The 19767-nt window shown below is 53.3% G+C and overlaps 4 protein-coding genes across 4 annotated transcripts; 2 read left to right on the top strand and 2 right to left on the bottom strand.

Moving 5' to 3' along the window:
• Positions 1 to 1228: 1228 nt before the first annotated feature.
• SPBR_02986 (uncharacterized protein) lies at positions 1229 to 2316 on the bottom strand (the record flags this gene model as incomplete). Its single annotated transcript, XM_040761289.1, has 2 exons — positions 1229 to 1610; positions 1676 to 2316. 2 exons carry the CDS (start codon positions 2314 to 2316, stop codon positions 1229 to 1231), a joined length of 1023 nt encoding a protein of 340 aa, XP_040620679.1.
• A 3166-nt stretch (positions 2317 to 5482) lies between these two features.
• On the bottom strand, positions 5483 to 7144 carry SPBR_02675 (glycosyltransferase family 4; the record flags this gene model as incomplete). Its single annotated transcript, XM_040760978.1, has 1 exon — positions 5483 to 7144. One exon carries the CDS (start codon positions 7142 to 7144, stop codon positions 5483 to 5485), a length of 1662 nt encoding a protein of 553 aa, XP_040620678.1.
• Positions 7145 to 11339: 4195 nt separating this feature from the next.
• Positions 11340 to 13553, top strand: SPBR_02441 (UDPglucose 6-dehydrogenase; the record flags this gene model as incomplete). The annotated part of the gene is made up of 3 exons (XM_040760744.1): positions 11340 to 11577; positions 11720 to 12159; positions 12258 to 13553. 3 exons carry the CDS (start codon positions 11340 to 11342, stop codon positions 13551 to 13553), a joined length of 1974 nt encoding a protein of 657 aa, XP_040620677.1.
• Positions 13554 to 15301: 1748 nt separating this feature from the next.
• Positions 15302 to 17624, top strand: SPBR_02419 (c6 zinc finger domain containing protein; the record flags this gene model as incomplete). The annotated part of the gene is made up of 3 exons (XM_040760722.1): positions 15302 to 15432; positions 15486 to 15586; positions 15652 to 17624. The coding sequence occupies 3 exons, from the start codon at positions 15302 to 15304 to the stop codon at positions 17622 to 17624; spliced, it is 2205 nt and encodes a 734-aa protein (XP_040620676.1).
• Between the last annotated feature and the right edge of the window lie 2143 nt (positions 17625 to 19767).

Here is a 19767-nt window from a genome sequence, read left to right as displayed (position 1 = left end):
CTCTTTATTTTCAACGTTTCTCTGAGAACACAACATCTATTCAGGGTGTCAAAATTTCTGTTTTTTTGAGACCTTTTATTTCGATTTATTCCATCCGGCCAAAGTGAACATTTTCATCTGAAAGATACAGCTTATGTAAAATGACAACAGGTTTGTTGTTGGTAGTGCATCCCCCTCTGAAAACGTAAAAATAGAGCTGTCAAGGGTGATGAAAAAATAATGGGGCCAGGCTCGATCTCGAACATCTCGAGTTTCCGGCAGCAGCACATAACCAATCAGGGGCCGGATGGTACGAGGGACGGCAAGCAAAGGCTCGCCATGTCTGGTAGCTCAAGGGTTTTCACGTTGTGTCTTTATGCGGCTCTACAGTTGGAAAAAAGAAAAGGTGCAATAACAAAGCCCGGGCATTCTGTTTGGCATGCCTTTGAAGTAGACCTTGGAAAGCCGCATGAATGGCGTTGGCGGGCGTGAAAGTAGAAACTGTTTCTTGAGCAGTTTCAGACCAAAAGATTGGCTGTGTTGGCAATGGCCTTGACTGGCTGCGTTGATAAAAACGAATAGCAACGAGCTCTATACGAGAAACAGCTTCAGGGCCCATTGAAGGCCGCTCATTTGTAAAACTCGCAAGTTTTTATTTTAGGTTTTAAACAGGTCTCAATTTCGGCCATCACCAGTGGCAGCTACTAATGACCAGTTTTTGTTCTCTCTAAAAGATGACAGTCTTTGAATTTAAGTTATATGTACAATGTACGAAGAATTGAAGACGCTTGCAAAGACAGTAGAAAAACGCCAGAAGAGGAAGGGTGTGGACGGGAATCAATCGCCGCCTAATGTATAGACAGAAGAAGAGAAATATATATTCTAAGTAGAGAGCGGGTGGAAGTTCAATGAGGAGCGCAACAAAAAGAACTTGAATCAGCAAGGAAGACAAGTGAGGGAGATAAAGGCCCTGGGCTCCTATGGCGGACAAAACTGTTTCTGAACAGCAAGAGGAGAGCCAATTGCACCACCATCGGCCGTTGATTTCATAGCACATGCCCGTGACAGTGCTCATCTTGCAGGTTTTGCTACCCTTTTGTCGGATACTGCACCTCCTCCGTGAGAGAAAAAAAGCAAATAAAAAAACGGATCGCTCGCACAATGTGTGGTATATACCATTTGTAATTGGTTTGGAGGTTCCTTCAGTTTCCCCCCTGTTTGTTCGTGAAAAAATGGCTTCCGGGGTCGTCTATATTCTGCTCGTCGAGGGCTTGGTCGACATGACGGTGCGCCGCTTATATGTTTCGCGGTAGGAGATGCGCTCGGCCATGCCGAAGCCGATGAATGCAAGGGCAACGGAGAGCCAAACGCTGATGATGACGAGGCCGATGGGAAATGTAATAATTTGGACACCCGGCAGCACAAAGGCGACCGTGCCGTTATGAAGGCCATTGAGCAACTCGTTAACGGCTGCCTGGGCAATCGCAGTGGTGGACATGACCACGGTCGAGCTGAACACGCCGGCCACAAAGGCAGCTTCGTTGGACGACACGTTGGTGGACACTGTCTTGCCGTTGCTGTTGGTGCCGGTGAGTGTCAAGACAGGCATGACGAGAGCCTCAAGCTGAGCCCTGTTCAGAGTTAGTACTCGCAAGGCAAAACAAACTACAAACCTATTTTCGACAAGTTCACTTACGTGTTCATGTTGGGCGTCATTGTGTCCTTTTTGATCTGGCCGACAAAGAGGTACTGCTGCAAAAGACGCAGGCTGCCGTTGGCCGACGTGTCGGCACGTCCTACGACCAGCTTCGACGCAGACGCCACCGACACAGGTGACACCGAAGCACTGGCGTAGCTGAGGCCGACCTGGATGTTTTCTGGCGGGATGCCCTCGAACTCGCCCGAAGGGGTCGACAGCTGGAACAGCCGCAGATCGGCTTCGAAGGTGCCAGTGGTGTTGTCCAGTGCGGGAAGATTGTAGCAAATGCAAGTGCCCGACGGGTTAGACGATTCGGGGAGCTTGGTGAGTGCCGCGTTGCAGGCGGCAGTGGCGGTGTTGTCCCATGCCGTCATGTTGATCGTGCCGTCGGCGTTTAGGACGACACCAGTGCCGGCCGTCGTCGTCGTCATCGTCGTGCCCGCCGTGGCATTTGTCTCAGCGCGCTTGACCACAACGCGCGGTACATAGTTTGCCTCTTCAGCAAGTGCAGCGGCCATCCTTCGTTCCCAATCATGCGTCGTGCGTCCGGCCAGGGCCTCACCAGCGACGACTCCCCGAAAACCGGCGTGGGCCTGTCTGGCCAGCACCGACGCCACGACAATTGGCTTCCAGAGCATGGCTGCTGCTTGTGTTTGTATCGGTCTGTTGACAACCGGTTGTATAAAAACGTATATTAAAAGTTTGATCGAGTCGTGTCGAGTCCGTCCGGCGGCGACTATTTCTGGCGTGCGATGTGTCTCGCACGAAGAGACAGATTGCGTAGTTGTAAGAACTGTATATGGCTTTCGTTGTCGTCGTTTGATACCGGCGGACTCTCCGCTTGCCTTTGGGGCCGGTGGTCGCAGAGAGTAAGAACAAACACGCAGTGTCGTCGAATAGAGCGGTATGTGGATACAGGAGTAAAAAGAAGAAGAGGGAAGAAAGAGGCAGAGAGTGAAAGGAAGAATGGAAGACACAGATTACAAAGGAGTGAAGAGGGAGAAAAGCCGAACAGACCTGCGTTAGCGAACGTTTCTGCTTTCCATCTGGGTATGATGGACCGTTCTGCTGGATAAAGAGAACATAAGGGAGTTCAAGAAACGAATGGCATAAGCACGAAAAGAAAGACGAGTGCGTTTCGGATTGTCATACGTAAACAGCACGGAGTCCGATACCAGTCGGGATAATAAAGAGAAGTGCTAGGAAGAGAGCGCGAAGAAGAGGATGTCCGCAGGACGAAGTACGAAGAGAAGACCAAAGCACGATAAGACTTAAAAAAAAGATTGACAGGCACAGGGGGTCGTGTGAGAGAAGCAGCAGGATACGGAGTACGCCATACACAGGGTAAGCGTCACGGTGTGCAATACAACGTCGACAGGTGCATGGAAACAATGATTGTTATGCATCGTGAGAGAGAGCCGGGGTTCACCTCAATACAAATGAGAAGCCGCTAGCCACCCGCCATGATGTGTCGGGCTGCAGAGCATTTGCTTCAGGGTGATGGGGAATGGGGCCATGAGTGGACCAGCGTTGGCACAGAACGTTCCAAACATGCAAGACAAAGAGAGTTTCGGTTCAGAATCGAGAAAGGAGACTGACTGCCGCGGGCCTTGCCTTTGGGTGTGGGAGCAATGCAAGAGCGGCCAGGGCCAATGGAGCGCCCAGCTGTTTGCAGCAAGGACTGGTGACGGTCAAGATACAAATTGGACACTGCTAGAACAACTTACAGACCAGGGCAGAGAGTGCGGCGAGCGCAGACGTGCTGCCACCGGTCGAGCGCGTTGTGACTAGAAGGGGTTTCGCTTCAGAGGCAAAGAGAGTAAAGCGAGTGCTTCAGCTTCGTCATTGTGAGAAAACATGAGGGTGACAGAGATAAAATTTGTGATGTCGGAGATGTCAGAGAGAGTACTTCGTAAGGGGTAATGTACCTGGTGGAAACGGGGCGTGTCGGATCGACCGACGATGTAACAGCACGAGTCTGAGCTTGGGGTGGATGTGGGACAAGGCAAAAACATCAAATTAGGGGGGCCCAGACCACCAGAACCGCCGCCAAGCCTCAGGTGTCGGCCAGCCCTCAAAGTGAATCACAATGCGCATCGGAGCCCTGTCCGTCGAAACTACAACCTGTGATTGGCCATAATTGCACGAAACAGCCCCGTAGTGTTTGCATTAGGAGTTCAGTAAATTCGTACGTCAAAACAGAGGCTCTTCGAACGACGACAGAGGAAAGCACGAACGACCGCTTCGTGGCTTGAACGCATAAGTTTGGTAGTATACGTGGCTGTGTAGATTTGTCTCATAGTCTGTGCACAAGTAAGGAACGCAGGGGGATAAAGTAGAGAAGGGACGACAAGGCAAAGGGAAAGAGCGATGCACCAACAAATTGGGAGACAAGTCACGAGAAATGGCAGGATAGAAGTTCGGAAAGGTGCCGAATCGAGTCACGTTTTGATGGTGACGTGTGCAAGTCGCGTCGCTCTCTCGACCAAATATCTGAATTCTCGACCCTTTACTATTTACATCATGGGCGACAAGAACATCGACGTGTATGGTACTTTGGACTGGCGATAAAAGCTCCTGCTGGCGCAAACCTTGTCTGAAACTTTCCGTATTCCGATGGAACGTTGTGACGCGCGCTGCAGGAACACAACCACTAAAGCATCTGCCGGCCCTTATATTTTAGCCACAGTGGCTGCGAGCAAAGGCCTTTCACGGCAGATCTGTGTTAATCTGGGCTACGAGAGAGAACTCAAGGTGCTGTTCTCCTGGCCGCGTTAAAAGTAAGGCCGGAAACGCCACCCAAAACATCGCGATCAAAGGAGACAACGGAAAGAAAGCAGAGGGCGCTTATACTCGAGGCTAGATGGAATGACCAGGCTCCGGGGCTAGCATGTCTGCTGTAACACAATCTCCCTTAATCAAACAGGAACATGCAGTGCACCACTCCCACGTCGTACCTCGTAGAGAACTACGGAGTGAGATGTGAAGAAATCAAGTCAAAAAGGGAAGTGGGATCGAGGTCGCTACTTGCTTTGTTAGAGTGGTCATGGGGAAGAGACCGCCTCGTTGAGAGCTCGCTCGTCATCACATATGTGAAGCAGATGCTGGTTGTAATAATTAAAAATAGACCACAGAAACCCGCGACGAAATGCACTCACTACCCACGCAAGCCACCATTGATGGCTTCGTATGACACCCGCCTTATCTTTCCCCGGGAGCCTGGTTCGGGATTTTGTTTATGCTGCATTGTATTACTGTGCGTTATTGTTGACAATGGCGGAGAGCCAAGCCACACCGAGAAGGGTACGTTTGGGAAACAAAACCGTGCAGCTGGTCAAATGGAACAAATGAATTCAGCGAGAGGATAGGTCTTATTCGCATGGCCTATCAAGAAGTGGTTGTGTACCATGGATGACACGAATGGCGGCAGGACTATGAAGGACATCCATAACAAATATTAAAAAAAAAAAAAAATTGCTCGTCTGAACAATAAAAAACAGGAGAACCAAAACTGAATCAAGCATGATTGATGCTATAACAAGAGAAACCAACGTAGGGTATTATAACGAGTCGCCGACCTTTCATAAAACTGGAGGAAAGAAATGAAACGAAGAGGGCCAATATCACACTGACAAAGAAAAACTGCGAATGAAAGAGGAACCGGGCGGCGGAACACCAAGAAAAGAAAAGATAAACAAAATGGAAATGGGCGTGACAAGCTGACCCTCCCTCCAATGCAATTGCGGTCATCAACCATTACGCATACCTATCCTGGACCAGCCCAAAAATTAAAGAATGAGCACCTCACACGCCCACCCGCACCCGGCCCTTGAACCACAGCGCCGCTTTGATGAAAATGAGGTAGACGCCAACGATGCCCCAGAACCCGAGGATGATGCCCAATCCAGCCGTCAGCCGCGCATCCACCAAGCTAGTGTCGATGCTCTGGGCCCACGCCTGCCACGACGACGGAGGCTGCAGCTTCTTCCGGGCAGCCGCCATCTCAGCGGCTGTCAGTTTTGTGCCAGAGGGATAGCCCAACAGTGGCTCTCTCTCGCGGGCCGACTCCTGTGGGTCGTCCTCAAAGCCCTCGAATTGCGCCTCCTTCAAGGCCGCGTCGCGCTGTTCAATGGCATCGAGCATGCGCCATGCAACCGTGTTGTTGATCTTATCCCACGTCGCGTCACATGCCTGCCGCCGAGCATCACCGCCCATCTTCCAGCGCAGGTCCGAGTCGCCCGCCAGCAAAAGCACCTTGCTAACGAAGCTCTCGAGGTCGGCGGGCGGCACCAGGAAGCCCGTGTTGCCATGGTCAACAATATCGCTCGGGCCACCCTCGTCACGAGCAATGACCGGCACGCCACTCGCCATCGACTCGAGAACCACCAGACCGAACGTCTCGGTGATGGAGCAGTGGAGGAACATATCAGCCGAAGCATAGGACTCAGCCAGCGTCTCGCCGACCTGGAAGCCCGCGAAAACAACCTTGCCCTTTTGGATCAGCTCGGAAAATAGATCCTTGACCTCGTCCTCGACGGCCGTGTTCCGGTTGCCGCCCACAATGTATAGCTTGAATGCCATTCCTCGCCGGTCCAGTTCTGTGGCAACGGCGGCCAAGAAGTCGAAACCCTTTTCGCCAGCGATGCGGGCCACACACACGAGAATGATCTCGCCGTTGGGAGCTAGCGTTTGCCGAAGCACCTCGTTGCGGCGGGTGGGGTTGAACATGTCCGTGTTGACGCCACGGCGCAGCAGCTGCATCTTTTCGGGGGCCACGCGGTTCTTTTCCAGGTAGCGACGTACGAAACGGCTCGGGTAGAAGATGGTCTTGACGGATGGGTGGCGGAACAAGAAGCCCTCGACCTGGGCGAAGCAGTACACAGCGAAGTCGCTGAATGGTGCGGGGAAGAGAATGGCGCAGTAGCCAGACAAGTCGGTTTGGAAGTTGGCCAAGACAGGGATTTGGTTCTCGGTCGGCTGCTGGCGCACCTGTAGCATGACTTGAAAGCCCAGCGAGGCTGGGCTTGCCAGGTAGATGAGGTCCGGCTTCTGGCCGTTGAAAGTGCGTGCGCAGAGGGCGGAGAGGCGGACGGGGTAGACAATCGAGAGCTCCGGGTTAAAAGGCAAGGGATAACCATGGATCCGGATTTCGGGGTTCACTGGCACGTCGTCTGTTGACGTAACCTCGGGGACGACGGTCGGAACAAAGGTGTTAACTTTCGTGTGGTTGTGCGGAGCGACAACACCCACATTTGCGCCATGTGCACGCAGGTGGTTCACGAGCATCAATGTCGTGCGTGATACGCCGTTGACGGGGCCAAAGGACTCTGTGCAAAGGAGAATGCGCTTTCCACGCAGGCGTTCGGGAAACATTGAAAGATCGTGGGCAGGGCCTTGAGCCGCTGCACTCAATGTTGTGGCTGTATCTTCGACCATCGTCACCGATGGACCGCCTTTATTCGCCATATCTCGTGGTCCAGATTATCTATCCTTGCGCTGGACAGGTCGTCCAAATGGTGAAAGCGTTGGTATATATCTGCAGGCCTAGACTGGCGATCCGTCAGATAATTGGTCGAACAAGATGCGCTGACTGGTAGTTTTGCAACGTCAGTCGGTGGCCCGCTCGTTGGCGGCTGGCCACGTCTTTATTGCTCTCCTTGTACGTACCCCTCAGAGACCACAGTAATGGCTGGTGCGTTATGGTGCAAGAAAGAATAAAGGAATGTGAATGGCAATACTAGGACGCTGCCGCACACGAATGTGACCAGGTAATTTTGTTGGGCCGGAGGATTCGTCAGTGTGGTGCGATGTAAATGTTTATGGTCGTTGCAAGGTAAGCGAGATCGATCAGGACAGGACCGACGTCATAGCAGCCAGGAGGCAATAGGATGGGGGAAGCGAAGTGACTGAAGCGACGACTAGGTGGTGAGATTGAAAGGTCAGGACAGAGTCGAGGACCCTGGCGGGGCACGCGCAAAGGGGGGATATGGGAAATACAAATACAAATATGATGCAGACTGTCAAGACTACAGACGTACTGATCTGGAAGGAACGAAGCTGCCAAAAAACATCTAGTGGGGTTCTACAACCAGGATGGGGAAGGACAGGAGGGAAGCACAAAGGCACGAGGTATGGGGGAGGGGCAACATGCGAAGCGCATATGTGCGAAATAGAGCGGTGCGTACGACATCGTGACAGCTGAGCCCAGAATGATTGGAAGAGCATGACTGCAGATACGCTGAGCTACTTGCCTCCCTTTTCGGCCATTTAGGCGTGCTAGGCCGTGGACGGCCGCATGTCAGTCGGAATACCTCGCGGCGGAGTCCGCGTCGATCCCTGAAAAGAAAAGAGTGGTGCAGCAAGAGCTCAAGATGCGGAAGCGAGCGTTCTTTTGCGCGACTGCCGAATAATTTGCCAGGAATCTCTTCGATTGCTCCTTCTCTCTCATCTGACAAGGAAAGAGCGCGTGTGACCGCGCCAGCGACCGAGTTCAGGACGCCAGAAACGCACCTTCTGGCGTATTGTCTCGCAATGCCTTCAGGGAAGAAACAAAGACACAATGGGCTTTTTCGACCGTTAAAACCAGGTAAGCTGCAAGAAAATGTATAATGTTGCGACGGGCTTATCTATCTCGTCAAGCTGGGTCTGGACCTGTATGCATGGGAGGGCAAATCAGATGCGAAAGACGGTCGGCGTGGCGGTCGAAAGTGGCCAATCAAAGAGCGCAGATCCTGCACACAGGCCCCAAGGCTGTGGCTGATGTGGATTTTTGGGTTCTGTGACGGCAAAACCGCCAGCGTGACTGGCCACTTTAGGCCACTGTTCCACGCGCAGGAGCAAGCGACAGAGGAATGCAATGTCAAGTGTCTCACAAATAGGCGCATCGAATCGGCTGTGTCGCCTGGGCCCTCGTGTCCGCGCCTTTGGCCAGCGTTGATGCCTGCTCCGTTGGTCTTCGACTCTCGCCTCCCGTGACAGTCTCGTCTGCTCCTGCGGACTGTCCTCGGGATCTCTTTCAGCCACGCAGCCAGTGCCTGCTACCGCCACACTCCATTTTGTCTTGTGCCCGCCTTTCTGTTACCACCGCGTTTTCCTACAGGGCTGTGATCAGGGTCTTGTGTTGGATGCCGGGCGAAAGCGGACCTTCCGCCCGGGAGCGTTGGATAATCGATAAGAGTGACTGTGGGGCCGCATCATTGTCATCCATAACGCTCGCGATGCTTTATAAACCTTACCCTGTAATGATGCGCGTTACGCGTCTTGCAAATTGTATTCGTCTATATGTCTACCAATCCGCCTAATGTCTTCCGTCTGCCATGACGGGTGATAGGCGTGCCTAGGCATACGTCGTAGGAACCGATTTGCAAGTGTCTTACAAGTCCACATAAAGTAGACAAACAACTCGAGAGCTATAAAATGCGATTGGTAAAGTCACTTAGTATGTCGTGTAGACTGATGGTTATCTACAACAAAATGCCCACTTAATACGATATAGATCTTGCTCCATGTCGGATGTCGAAAAATTAGATGTATTTTGAGATTCTGGAGATCAACTGCATCTAACCGAAGTGGGTTTGTGGACCGTGATGCTATTAGTTTAGATTGTTGTTTCGTTTCTATCAAGCTCAAGTCGTCATCGCACTGTTTTGGCCAAGAGAACAGAAATTGCCAGGCTGTAAAAACTTTCAACAACACCACAGGGCTTTCACCCCACTTTGCACCGTCGTTTAGTTTCAGGGGGTTGATCGCAAAAAGGATGCCATCGAAAACGACCCTAGCCCAGCGCTAGCAACCTTTGGCGGCACTAATATGACATTACCACAGAATTTCTCCATCTCCTGGCTGCTCCGGCTAATACAAGATTGCATTTGTCGTTCTGCTCTCGAGTTTCCTCGTCACAAAAGCCAAGTTATTTCTAAAGGTGTGTTTCGTATTCAAGGCACCTGGGTTGGAGGTGCAAAGCTTGATTAAGAATAAGAAACGCAGGAAGGTGCCACACAAAGGCACCAGAGGTTCCCTTGCCAAGGCACACAGCCTGATACCTTGCAGATACGGCGTTGGACGAATGTTGCGACGTGACAGCATCTCACTCCCGTTGGGGAAGACAGAGCAGCTCGTAATTCTACCAAAAGAAAAATAACCGTAATGTTTGCTGTGGCGATATTGCCATCTCTTAATTCACGATTGATTGTTACATCTTGGACGACCTCGTCTCGGGCTTCTTTTTCAGGCATAAATAACAGGTACCTTGAGTCCAGCCTTGCTCAGCTTGTCCAGCCGCTTTTAATATTTCCTTACCCAGAACCCGGTTGACGCCACCAAAAGGGGCATTTTCATCACATCTAGCCTAGGAAAATGTGACTTGCTCAACCAAAATCATAGTGCGTACCAACATTGCTAAAGCTCAATGCGAAGTACGAAAGTAATACTTTTGCCTGTCACTGCCCCACTGTTGTGCAAAATATTCCGTCGGATCCCGTCCCAACAACAGGCAATCACCACCAATAAAATTCGGTGCTCCTAAGCGCAGAGCCTTCCGAATCCGGCAAACGAACGCCGGGCGAAGGAAGGACTGAAGAAGTACGACATTGAAATTCGATAAATGCGCCACGGAAGGAAAGAACGGCTAATCCGAACAACAACAGACGTTGTGGTGTGTTCTTTCCGTACACAATACGGAGGGATGCCAAAAGTACCAGATTCCGCCCAAATCCAAAGGAGCAGACGGAATTGTCATCTTCAGAGTTGCGTTACTCCGGCATCCAATTACTCCTTACCTCTGGACGGCGCCGCCACGCGCCAGTAATCCAAATCTCGTAATCGCGGACGGCGCGCAGCACGTCGGCTCACGTTGTCGCTTGCCTCCAAAGTTCTACACATTTCTGACCCCTGAGTTTCTGGCTCCCTTGCCAGGCCACCCCCCCTCTCCCAATACGCCAAGCATTTCGCTCTTTGTCTCCAGGGCGGCAGGGAACTCTATCAGGTACGCCCCTTTCGAGCTGTTGAGCATCTAGCCTCCCTACCTCTGGCCTCACCCACCTTCACCGCCCCTTTCATCACCCCCCCTCTTTACTCTTGCAAGATTGCTGCTCTTCAGCAGGAAGGGAGGTTGTCTAAAGAATACGATCGACACTGCTGTGCTGCCCTCAAATTTCCCCAGTCGCAAACACCGTTCTGGGTAAGGACTTGTCACTTATCTTCGTCGTTGGTGCTTCTCGGTTCTTTTGCCTGTGTCTTTACCTCCTTCTAACGCGCCGTGTGCCAATTCGGCCGTCTCTCACAGCATTCAAGTCATATCGTCGCATCTTAAACGCAGCTGTCAGCAATCTAGGTCTCTGCCCTCCTGGACCGCCTTGGGGTTCCTTGATTTCTGTTGTTGATTCTCCGGAGCATCGAAGCTTTATTCAGCTTTTGAGTCAGTGGGGCCTCGTTGCATCTAATACTGCGCCAGACGGTGCTCCAAACCCCTGCTGCACACTATTAAAAAGAACCCTCTTCCACACGTGTCCACATTCAAAATCACCCAACCCCCTATTGAGCCTTTGCTCGCCGCCTTTTTCCTTTTTCCTTTTCCTTTCCTCCCTCTCCACGTCCTGGTCAAGGCACGCATACATAGGCGCGTCCTTCCCCGGTCGAGATCTTTTTGTGTTCGTTCATCGATATGGCCTCTGGCATCCGCCTGAACCTTGTCGACACCGAAGAAAGCACCATGGACGGCTCCACCGCCCCGACCACGCCTGACGGCAGCAACCAGGAGTTTAGTCCTGTGATGCGGCCCCTTGTCCGCCCGGTCGACGCCGAGGATGCGCGCACGAACGGTGCCCGCTCCAACGGCACGGCCTCGGCCTCCCAGAACCCCGTCATCCGCACAATTTGCTGTGTGGGCGCCGGTTACGTCGGTACGCTTTACACCGCCTGTCTGCCAGCATGCCTGGAGAGGAGCATCTAACCCCAGTTCGGTTCGCTTCGAACCCTTCGGTTGCCTCCTTGCATGTCACATGTTGAGTTTGCTCCTAACACTGGCCTTCTTCTGTAATCTAGGTGGCCCTACTGCTGCGGTGATTGCCTTCCAGAATCCCCATATCCGTGTTGTGGTCGTTGACAGAGACCCGGTCCGTGTTCGTCGTTGGAACTCGCGCCACCCTCCTATTTACGAGCCCGGCTTGGCCGACATTGTGCGCATTGCCCGCGATGGCTCGCGCGAGTGCTCTGTGGACGATACCGAGAAGAAGACGGTCCCCTCGCGCACGCCCAACTTGTTCTTCTCGACGGAGATCTCGCGTTACATTGGCGAGGCTGACATTGTTCTCATTGCGGTCAACACCCCTACCAAGTACCGCGGTGCTGGTGCGGGCAGCGCAACCGACATGACTGCTTTCGAGGCTGTTACGGGCGAGGTTGCTCAGCATGCGCGTCCCGGGGCCATCATAGTGGAAAAGTCGACTGTGCCGTGCCGCACGGCCCAGCTTATGCAAGAGACGGTACGTCGCCCCACTCCTGAATCTTCTGTAACTCGGACACAATTTTCCACGGTGTGATTACTGAATTACTGACTCGTGTTTATGTTCTGCTTTATTAGATGGCTGTCCACCGCCCTGGTGTCCACTTCGAGATCCTTTCAAACCCCGAGTTCCTGGCTGCCGGCACCGCTGTCAACGATCTGCTGTACCCCGACCGTGTGCTGATCGGCTCCCTTCCGACTGCCTCCGGCCAGCGTGCCGCTGAGGCGCTCGCTGGCATCTACGGCGCCTGGGTCCCGCGCAACCGCATCCTTACCACCAATGTTTGGTCGTCCGAGCTTGCGAAGTTGGTTGCCAACTCCATGCTGGCCCAGCGCATCAGCAGCATCAACAGCATTGCCGCGATCTGCGAGCGCACTGGCGCCGACGTCGACGAGGTCGCTGCCTCGGTCGGCTATGATGCCCGTATCGGCAACAAGTTCCTCAAGGCCGGTATTGGTTTCGGCGGCAGTTGCTTCAAGAAGGACATTCTCAGCTTGGTCTACCTTTCCGAGTCTCTCGGCCTCGACGAAGTTGCGGCGTACTGGCGCCAGGTCGTGACTATGAACGAGTACGCTCGTGATCGCTTCACGCACCGTGTTGTCAAGTGCCTCAACAACACGCTTCGTGGCAAGAAGGCCACCGTCCTGGGCTACGCCTTCAAGAAGAATACCAGCGACACCCGCGAGTCGCCTGCTCTGGAGATCATCAAGACCCTTCTGGAAGAAGGCCCCCGCGAGATTGCCGTGTTTGACCCCTGCTGCAACCCTGTGGTGATGCGAGAGGAGATCAAGACGCTTCTGGGCGGTGACCGTGTCCTACTCAGCGAGGGCGGCTCCATTGAAATCTACACAGACGCGTATGGGGCCTGTGCGGACAGCAATGCCGTCCTGATCACGACCGACTTTGACGAGTTCGGCAGCAAGCCTCCTATCAACGGCGGTGCTGCCGCGGCCGCGGCTGCTGCTGCCAAGTCGAGTGGCGCTCCTACGGCTGCGGCTGTCGCGGCGCCGGTCAAGAAGACGGGCAAGACGGACCCGCGCCCCTTCGCGACCGCCGAGCCTAGCGAGAACGACATCCTAGCCCTGCACAAGTACCTCATCAACTCTGCCGGCGACGAGGCGGTCACCGATCCCCTGCAGCGCTACCACCAGGAGCCTGCCTGTGACTCCACCTGCCCTGACTGCGAGCTCGAGAAGCAGGGCTACAAGCTCAACGAGGAGTACAAGCCCAAGGAGAAGCTCGACTGGGCCAAGATCTCGTACCACATGCGCAAGCCCCGTTGGGTCTTTGACGGCCGCGGCTGCCTGGACGCCAAGGCTGGTGCGAAGCTCGGTCTGCGTGTTGAGAGTGTTGGTCGGCAGGGTCGGTCGTAGGTGTTGGGTTGGTCTTTGGTATAATATAGACGACAGGTTGGATCATCTGCCTTCGGCTTGGTTTTTGAATCAGTTGCTTGCTTTTCTATTTGTGACTCTGGACGGTGTCTGGCTTTACATTTTGTACTTGTACACTTGATCGTGCATCCTGTAGCCATGTCGTTGACTCGGAACCGTGTACATTTAGCTGGCATTGTCTAATTGGGCTATTGCTTGGAATTCTCTTCTGAAATACCCAAACGTTGTACTGCATATATGCCATATTTTCTCACGCCTGACTATTTTCTTGTGTGCCGACATCTTCCCAACGGCACTTTTACTTCTCGTTCTGTTTGTGTTATCGAATGGCGTGCGTCCTCGCACCTCGCACTTCGCACTCCTACTTTCATTTTGCCGGTGGGATGACTTTGTGTTCTCGGAGCGCTTTTTCTCCGCTCAGTCAGCGTGGTGTCGTATATGATTTGTCGGGGATCGGGCCCGTGGTCCTGGTGCGTGCTTCCACATGGCATGCCTCATTTCACGCATTCCAAAGTGAGCAGGTTTCTCGATTGGAAGTGGGTCGCCTTTGTTTTGGGAGCGCCGTCCACCGACGGCAGGTCCGGCTGCGACTTTTTTGTTTGACACTTTGCGCTGCACGTGAGCGCGCGCAGTAAAAAACCCCGCAATTGGCACCCTTTTAGCAGACGTACGCCGCCGTCTGTCTGGTCTGGTGGTTCGTTGCGCTCTCGTCTCTGTTTCGCTCCTGCTCGCTATGACACGCGGTAGCGTCGAAACGTATGGGGAAGGAACAATTCAGCGGCACAATTGAGACCTGGCAGTGGCGGCATTGGTTTTGTCCAACCACGATCCAGGCGGCCAACACTATTTTGTCCCCGTCGTCTTCGTGCTTGCCGTCTTCCAATTGCAATCGCCCCGTTCCTTCCTATCGCTCGCCTTGCGGCCACCGCATACTCGGCATTGAACCTGTACAATGACATCGTCCTGGCCCAGCAAGCCGCTTCTTATCGTGACGACTCTCGACCGCTCTACTGCTACTGCCATCGAAGCCCTTTCTCCTCTCTCATCTCAAATCCATTCAAGCCACCAAACACTATCATAATCTCTCCTGCTGATCGACGCGCATTTGTGGCACAATTATTCACCTTCGCTTCTACTTCTCGACGCTCGGCCTGAGCCCACCTCGTTTTGTCATATTTGTCACCATCTCGCCTGTCACTTCGCTTTTTGCCACAGGGCGTCGGTCGGGGCTATTTTCTGCGGCCTCGTTTTTGTCTTCTCCGCGACCGTCCGCTCTGACTCTTAAACTCGTCTAGCTCGGGTTTCTCTTGCGTATTGTCTATCTTGATAAACTGGTTGTATTGTGTTCTGGTGCTCGGCTTTTTCTTGTCCTGCCGTCAACATATCGGTGCGGCGGCCAACTCGTATGACCGTCACAGACCACTGGTTGCACCAACCCGTACCGCCCATCCCACATTGTTTTCTCCTTCATCTCCATACTCCGCTCCCCTCCTCTCCCACCCAGACACACTCCGCGTGCGACTGCGGCGACGCATATCTTATTGTCAGTCATGGCAGAAGTGGATGATCAACCCCGGGTTGTACGGCGCAAGTTTGCGACGCCACCGGTCAAGCTCGCATGTCTATCATGGTAAGGATTACGTCTTTGCTCGTGCCGACGCGACGACCTCCCCACGCACGCGCGTTCACGTGCCTTTCGTTAATGGACTGGACATCAAGCAGCTAACGTCATGACAGTCGTGCATCAAGGACACGATGTGATGGGGGCCGACCCTGTACATCAGTATGCCACTCTCTCGGCACCCCGACCTGTGCGAATCCGGACCACGAGCGGTTTGGCTGACATGGTGATGTTTAGTGCGTGACCAAGAGTAACGAATGTGTATATCGTCCCAGCCGACGCGGCGGTCCCAGAATCCGCAAGAAGACTGCTTCCAACTCACCGCCGCGCGCCTCATTGAACGCTCGTCCACAAGAGGCTGACAGCCTTCTGCTTCCCGACGCATCCCAACAGCGTATGTGCATCTATCCCCTCGTATAAACAGCCCACTATTCCCTCTAACGGTCTGCGTATCCTCAGCTGTCGACGTGCAAAACTATGTCGACCCTGGCGCCGGACTCGGCCAGTTGCCGGACATGCCTCAAGACAGCGACTTCATTTTTGATAGCCTCTTCCCCACGGCCTTCTCCACCGGCGTGTTCGACGGCGTGTCCGTACCACAGGGCATCCTTCCGGTGCCTGCAACGTCAGGACCTCTGGTCCGTACCTATCGCAGCGACCGTACACTGCTCCAGGCCTACTACTGCTGGATACATCCTTACGTACCGATTTTGCCACCACCTGAGACATCCCCACCCGTCGACGAGCCCATCCCGCTATCGCAAAATGAACCGCCTCTGGATGTGGCCTTCGAACCGTCAACACCCATTGCCCTTGCCCTCTCGGCCGTGCTCGCTCTGATCCCATGTGCCGAAGACACAAACCCGTCCGGACCGGACTCCGTCCTGTTCCGCCGTAAGTGTGCGCAGTTTTTTGCACAGTCTGCCATTGAATCCATCGAAGCCGAATCGGAAATTCCGCACTCGGCAACAGAGCCGCACAAGGCACTCGAATTATCACCGCCACCGGCCGACCATCGGCCCTTCCACCCCCGCGTCCCTGTCGAGCTTGAGAGCATCATCGCCCTCGACTTGCTCAGTATCTACGAATATGCGCAGCGAGGCAACATCAAGAAGATGCGTACGCGCGCAGGCCAAGCATTGATGGAGGCCATGACGTCCTTCTCGCTACACACGCAGACAGACGACAGCGATTTCTTTGCAGAGGCCAAGCGGCGGGTGTGGTGGATGACCTATGTCTGTGCGACGCAGAGCTCGATCGTGAGCAACACGCCTCCTCCGCTGGAGCTGTACAACGCGTCGTTTACGACCAAGTATCCGACATTGGATGTCGATCCAGAAGCATGGCCCGTCTTCATCGAGTCCCAGCAAGCAATACTCGCAGCGACGCAATTCGTCATCCAAATGAACAAGGCCCTGGCCACGCAAGGTGACATGGAGCCAATCTATAAGAAAATGACAGACCTGGAGAGCCGCATAGCGCCCATGGTAGAACGCTCCGAGAGCTGGACATTCAGCGGTTGCCTGGCACCGGTTGTCGAACCCGCCGAGACGTGCTTGATACGAACGCTACGGAGCATGGCACGCATCAAAATAAACAGTGCCCGGGTGAAGGTGCACCGATACTGCGCCTTTTACGACATGCCCATCTTTAGTGGCAAGCACTGTGACCTCAAGTCTACCTCGGAGGTGGCCCCGGACGGCTACGAGCCATTGCCGTGGCCATTGTGCTGCACCCCTCTTAGCAGCCTTCATTCGGCAAGCAACTCGCTCCCCCACAGCCACTCAACGACCAACTCAACGAAAACTCCCGGGAGCCCGGAGAGCTCGTCGTATGTCTCGTCCCTTGGCTCGCCACCAAAGACTGGTACGGCCTCGCCGCCAACGACAAACCACCAACCGCAGCTCGGACAGCTTGAGGCCGCCATCATGGTGGCAACGATGAGCGACGTCGATATGGCAGGCAACCAAGCCGGCGGCGCTCACAACAGCGGCACCACAAGCAGCGTCAACAACGGCAACGGCAACAGCAACGGCAGCAGCAACGGCAGCAACACGAGGGTACCTTTCAGCAGTCACTACTCCGCCAAAATCTGCTTACGATCCGCGCTCAACATTGCGCGCGGGTTTGACGGTCTTCCATACCCTAACCCGTCGGGTCAGTACGGACTGGAGCTCGGCTTCCTGTCGCCAACATCGCCCATTGTAGCGCCACGGATGCTGCCGTCGTTTGTGTGCTGCGCAATGCAGGGTGCATATGTCTTCCTGTCCATCTACCGGAAGACCAAGATCCTGCAGCCAAGCACATCGAGCAACGGCTACCTCGTCAGCATGCTTCTGCAACTGCAACGGGGGTTGACGTCGATCCTGGCGGCACTGGAGAACTACGCGACCGCGTTTGAGGCGTTGCGTTCGATGCGAGGTATGTTGTGAACTGTGCTCTTTCTCAATACAACACATCCTAACGAACAATCAGATCAAATTCGCCTCTCGGCCGAAAGCCTGATGGGACTGGAGGAACCAGTTCCTTGATTTACAACGAATAACATATCGACTAGAGGCCAAGCGAAATAGATAAAACGACATACTGAATGACGAACAGAAAGCCATGTAGCGATTCGGATGAGAGAGTCCATATATATACATATATTGGCATTAAACCAAAGCCCATGGACGACCAAAAGCAGCATATTATACAAAATAAATGCAGTTACGCGTGTACGAGTAGCGTTGGTGTTTATTTTACCTTCGGGACAGGGACTGGCATTGGTTTTATCATGGAGAGGTGGTTCTTTTTGTTTTCACTGGGCTGATCTGGAGGCTGAAAAGCTCAAGAGGTTTTACTTCGCGTCTTACGTGATAGTCCATATCGATTGCTGCCATATGTCTGGACATTTTACTGTACTGTTCTTGGAACAGGGTACAAAATACGAAACGTCCATCCTCTTCTCTCTTCATTGCGCTTCTCCGTTGTTTGATCTGTGTTGCCTCTGTCGAGCACTGCTCCGCGTCGTCTGTGGCTGTTGTGAAGGAGTCTTCACCGACCAATCATAAAGTGGCGCGCGCCACGTTTTGCTAGTGGCCAACCTCGCCAAAGCATAAGCCCGTCTTGTTCACGTTCTTCGCGTTACTCTTCTCTTTCGTCTTTTTCTTTTGTCAACCAGTTAGTCCCACCAATAATAGCAAACATGTCAGATGGTTGATCAGTTCTGGAATCTGAAGTATAAGAACAGGGTCCATGCTGTGATTGGTACCCGGCCAGCAATGCCACCTCTTTTCCCAACAGCCAATGCTTGTGCACTTTGCTGGCACAAGGCTGCGCTTCCTGAAGACGTTGAATACTAGGAAATATGCTGCAGAGGCGAATGATCAGTAAAGTCGAAGCCGGGCATCTCCGCATCTGCCGTTCCTTGCCATGAAGAGACTTGCCACCTTTGACGCTGTGTCTTCAACCCTCCTTACGACGTGCATTGTTTCCCCGCAGTAATGCCCGCTTCGACGCTCAGAGTGTCAAGGCAAGCAAGGGATATAGACATTTACTTTGTCGTTCTTGGCGAACATCGAACGGCACAGCAAACAGACGCAAATTTGACGTCTCAATGTACCCGTTCGCCCACCGGTTCGGCTTGCCACAATGAGCAAACCGCGGAAGTTGTGAGAGAGGTCATTGCTTTCCCTAATCTGTGTCTGTGCTGGGGGATGGATATGCCGGTCAGTTCTACATTCGACCACTGCATATACGACGTGCTCTGTATATGGGGATGACACGACGTTTTCCTTACGCGACGTATGTATTTCCAAGATATTTCTAATAGAGACGCCGAAACGACGACGGGTAGTACAACAGGCCTCAACCATAGAGGAAACATTCGCCGCGACCGTTCGTTGAGACAAAGGAGAAAGAGAAACGGCCCCTTCGGCCGATTTATGAATAATGTATTAATGTTCCCCCACGTGTGCGTGTTTATTTGCAAATGGCGCCGTTGGCGACAGCGTTCATCTATTACTACTCTTGAAGAATCCCACTAGGCGGAGCCAGAGGGGGGTTACCAAAATAACCGCCAGCACGTCTCTGATTCCGAGGACGAGATTGTCCGGAACATCTTAGAAGACGGGACTCGAATGGTCGCAAACGGCCGTTTCGTGCTATTCCCAGGCGTCTCGCCGGGCACTTGTCGCTCCTCCGAAAATTGTCTGGCTAGGGCGTTTGCGGAATGTGAGCGGATCAGAGCCAGGTGACTAAACTCCTACATCCACCACCACAGCCTCGAGCCACCATTTGCTCCCATGTGCTGCACGGCGGCCCAATACATTGGTTGAGAAGACGGGCATGGAAGATGCGGATTGCACGCGGGGGCGAAGAGAAGAGGGGGCTGTTCTTGTCAGCAATAGGCGTAGTAGCTTGCTGCCGGATAACAAAAGTAAACATTGGCACAGCATTTGTGTGAAACGAGAAAGGGTAGGTGATTAGAATCAAATACTATGAAAGACCTTCCGCGAGAAATAAATGCTACTGTCTCGGTCGTCGTTTTGTTCCTTTTTTATTGTTGTCATTATCTTTTTTGTTTCGAGTCTT

Source organism: Sporothrix brasiliensis (genome assembly GCF_000820605.1).
Source record: "Sporothrix brasiliensis 5110 chromosome Unknown Cont17, whole genome shotgun sequence".
NCBI classification, from domain to species: Eukaryota; Fungi; Ascomycota; class Sordariomycetes; order Ophiostomatales; family Ophiostomataceae; genus Sporothrix; species Sporothrix brasiliensis.
The sequence above is the reverse complement of the archived record's forward strand: the minus strand, read 5'-3'. Positions and strand labels throughout refer to the sequence as shown.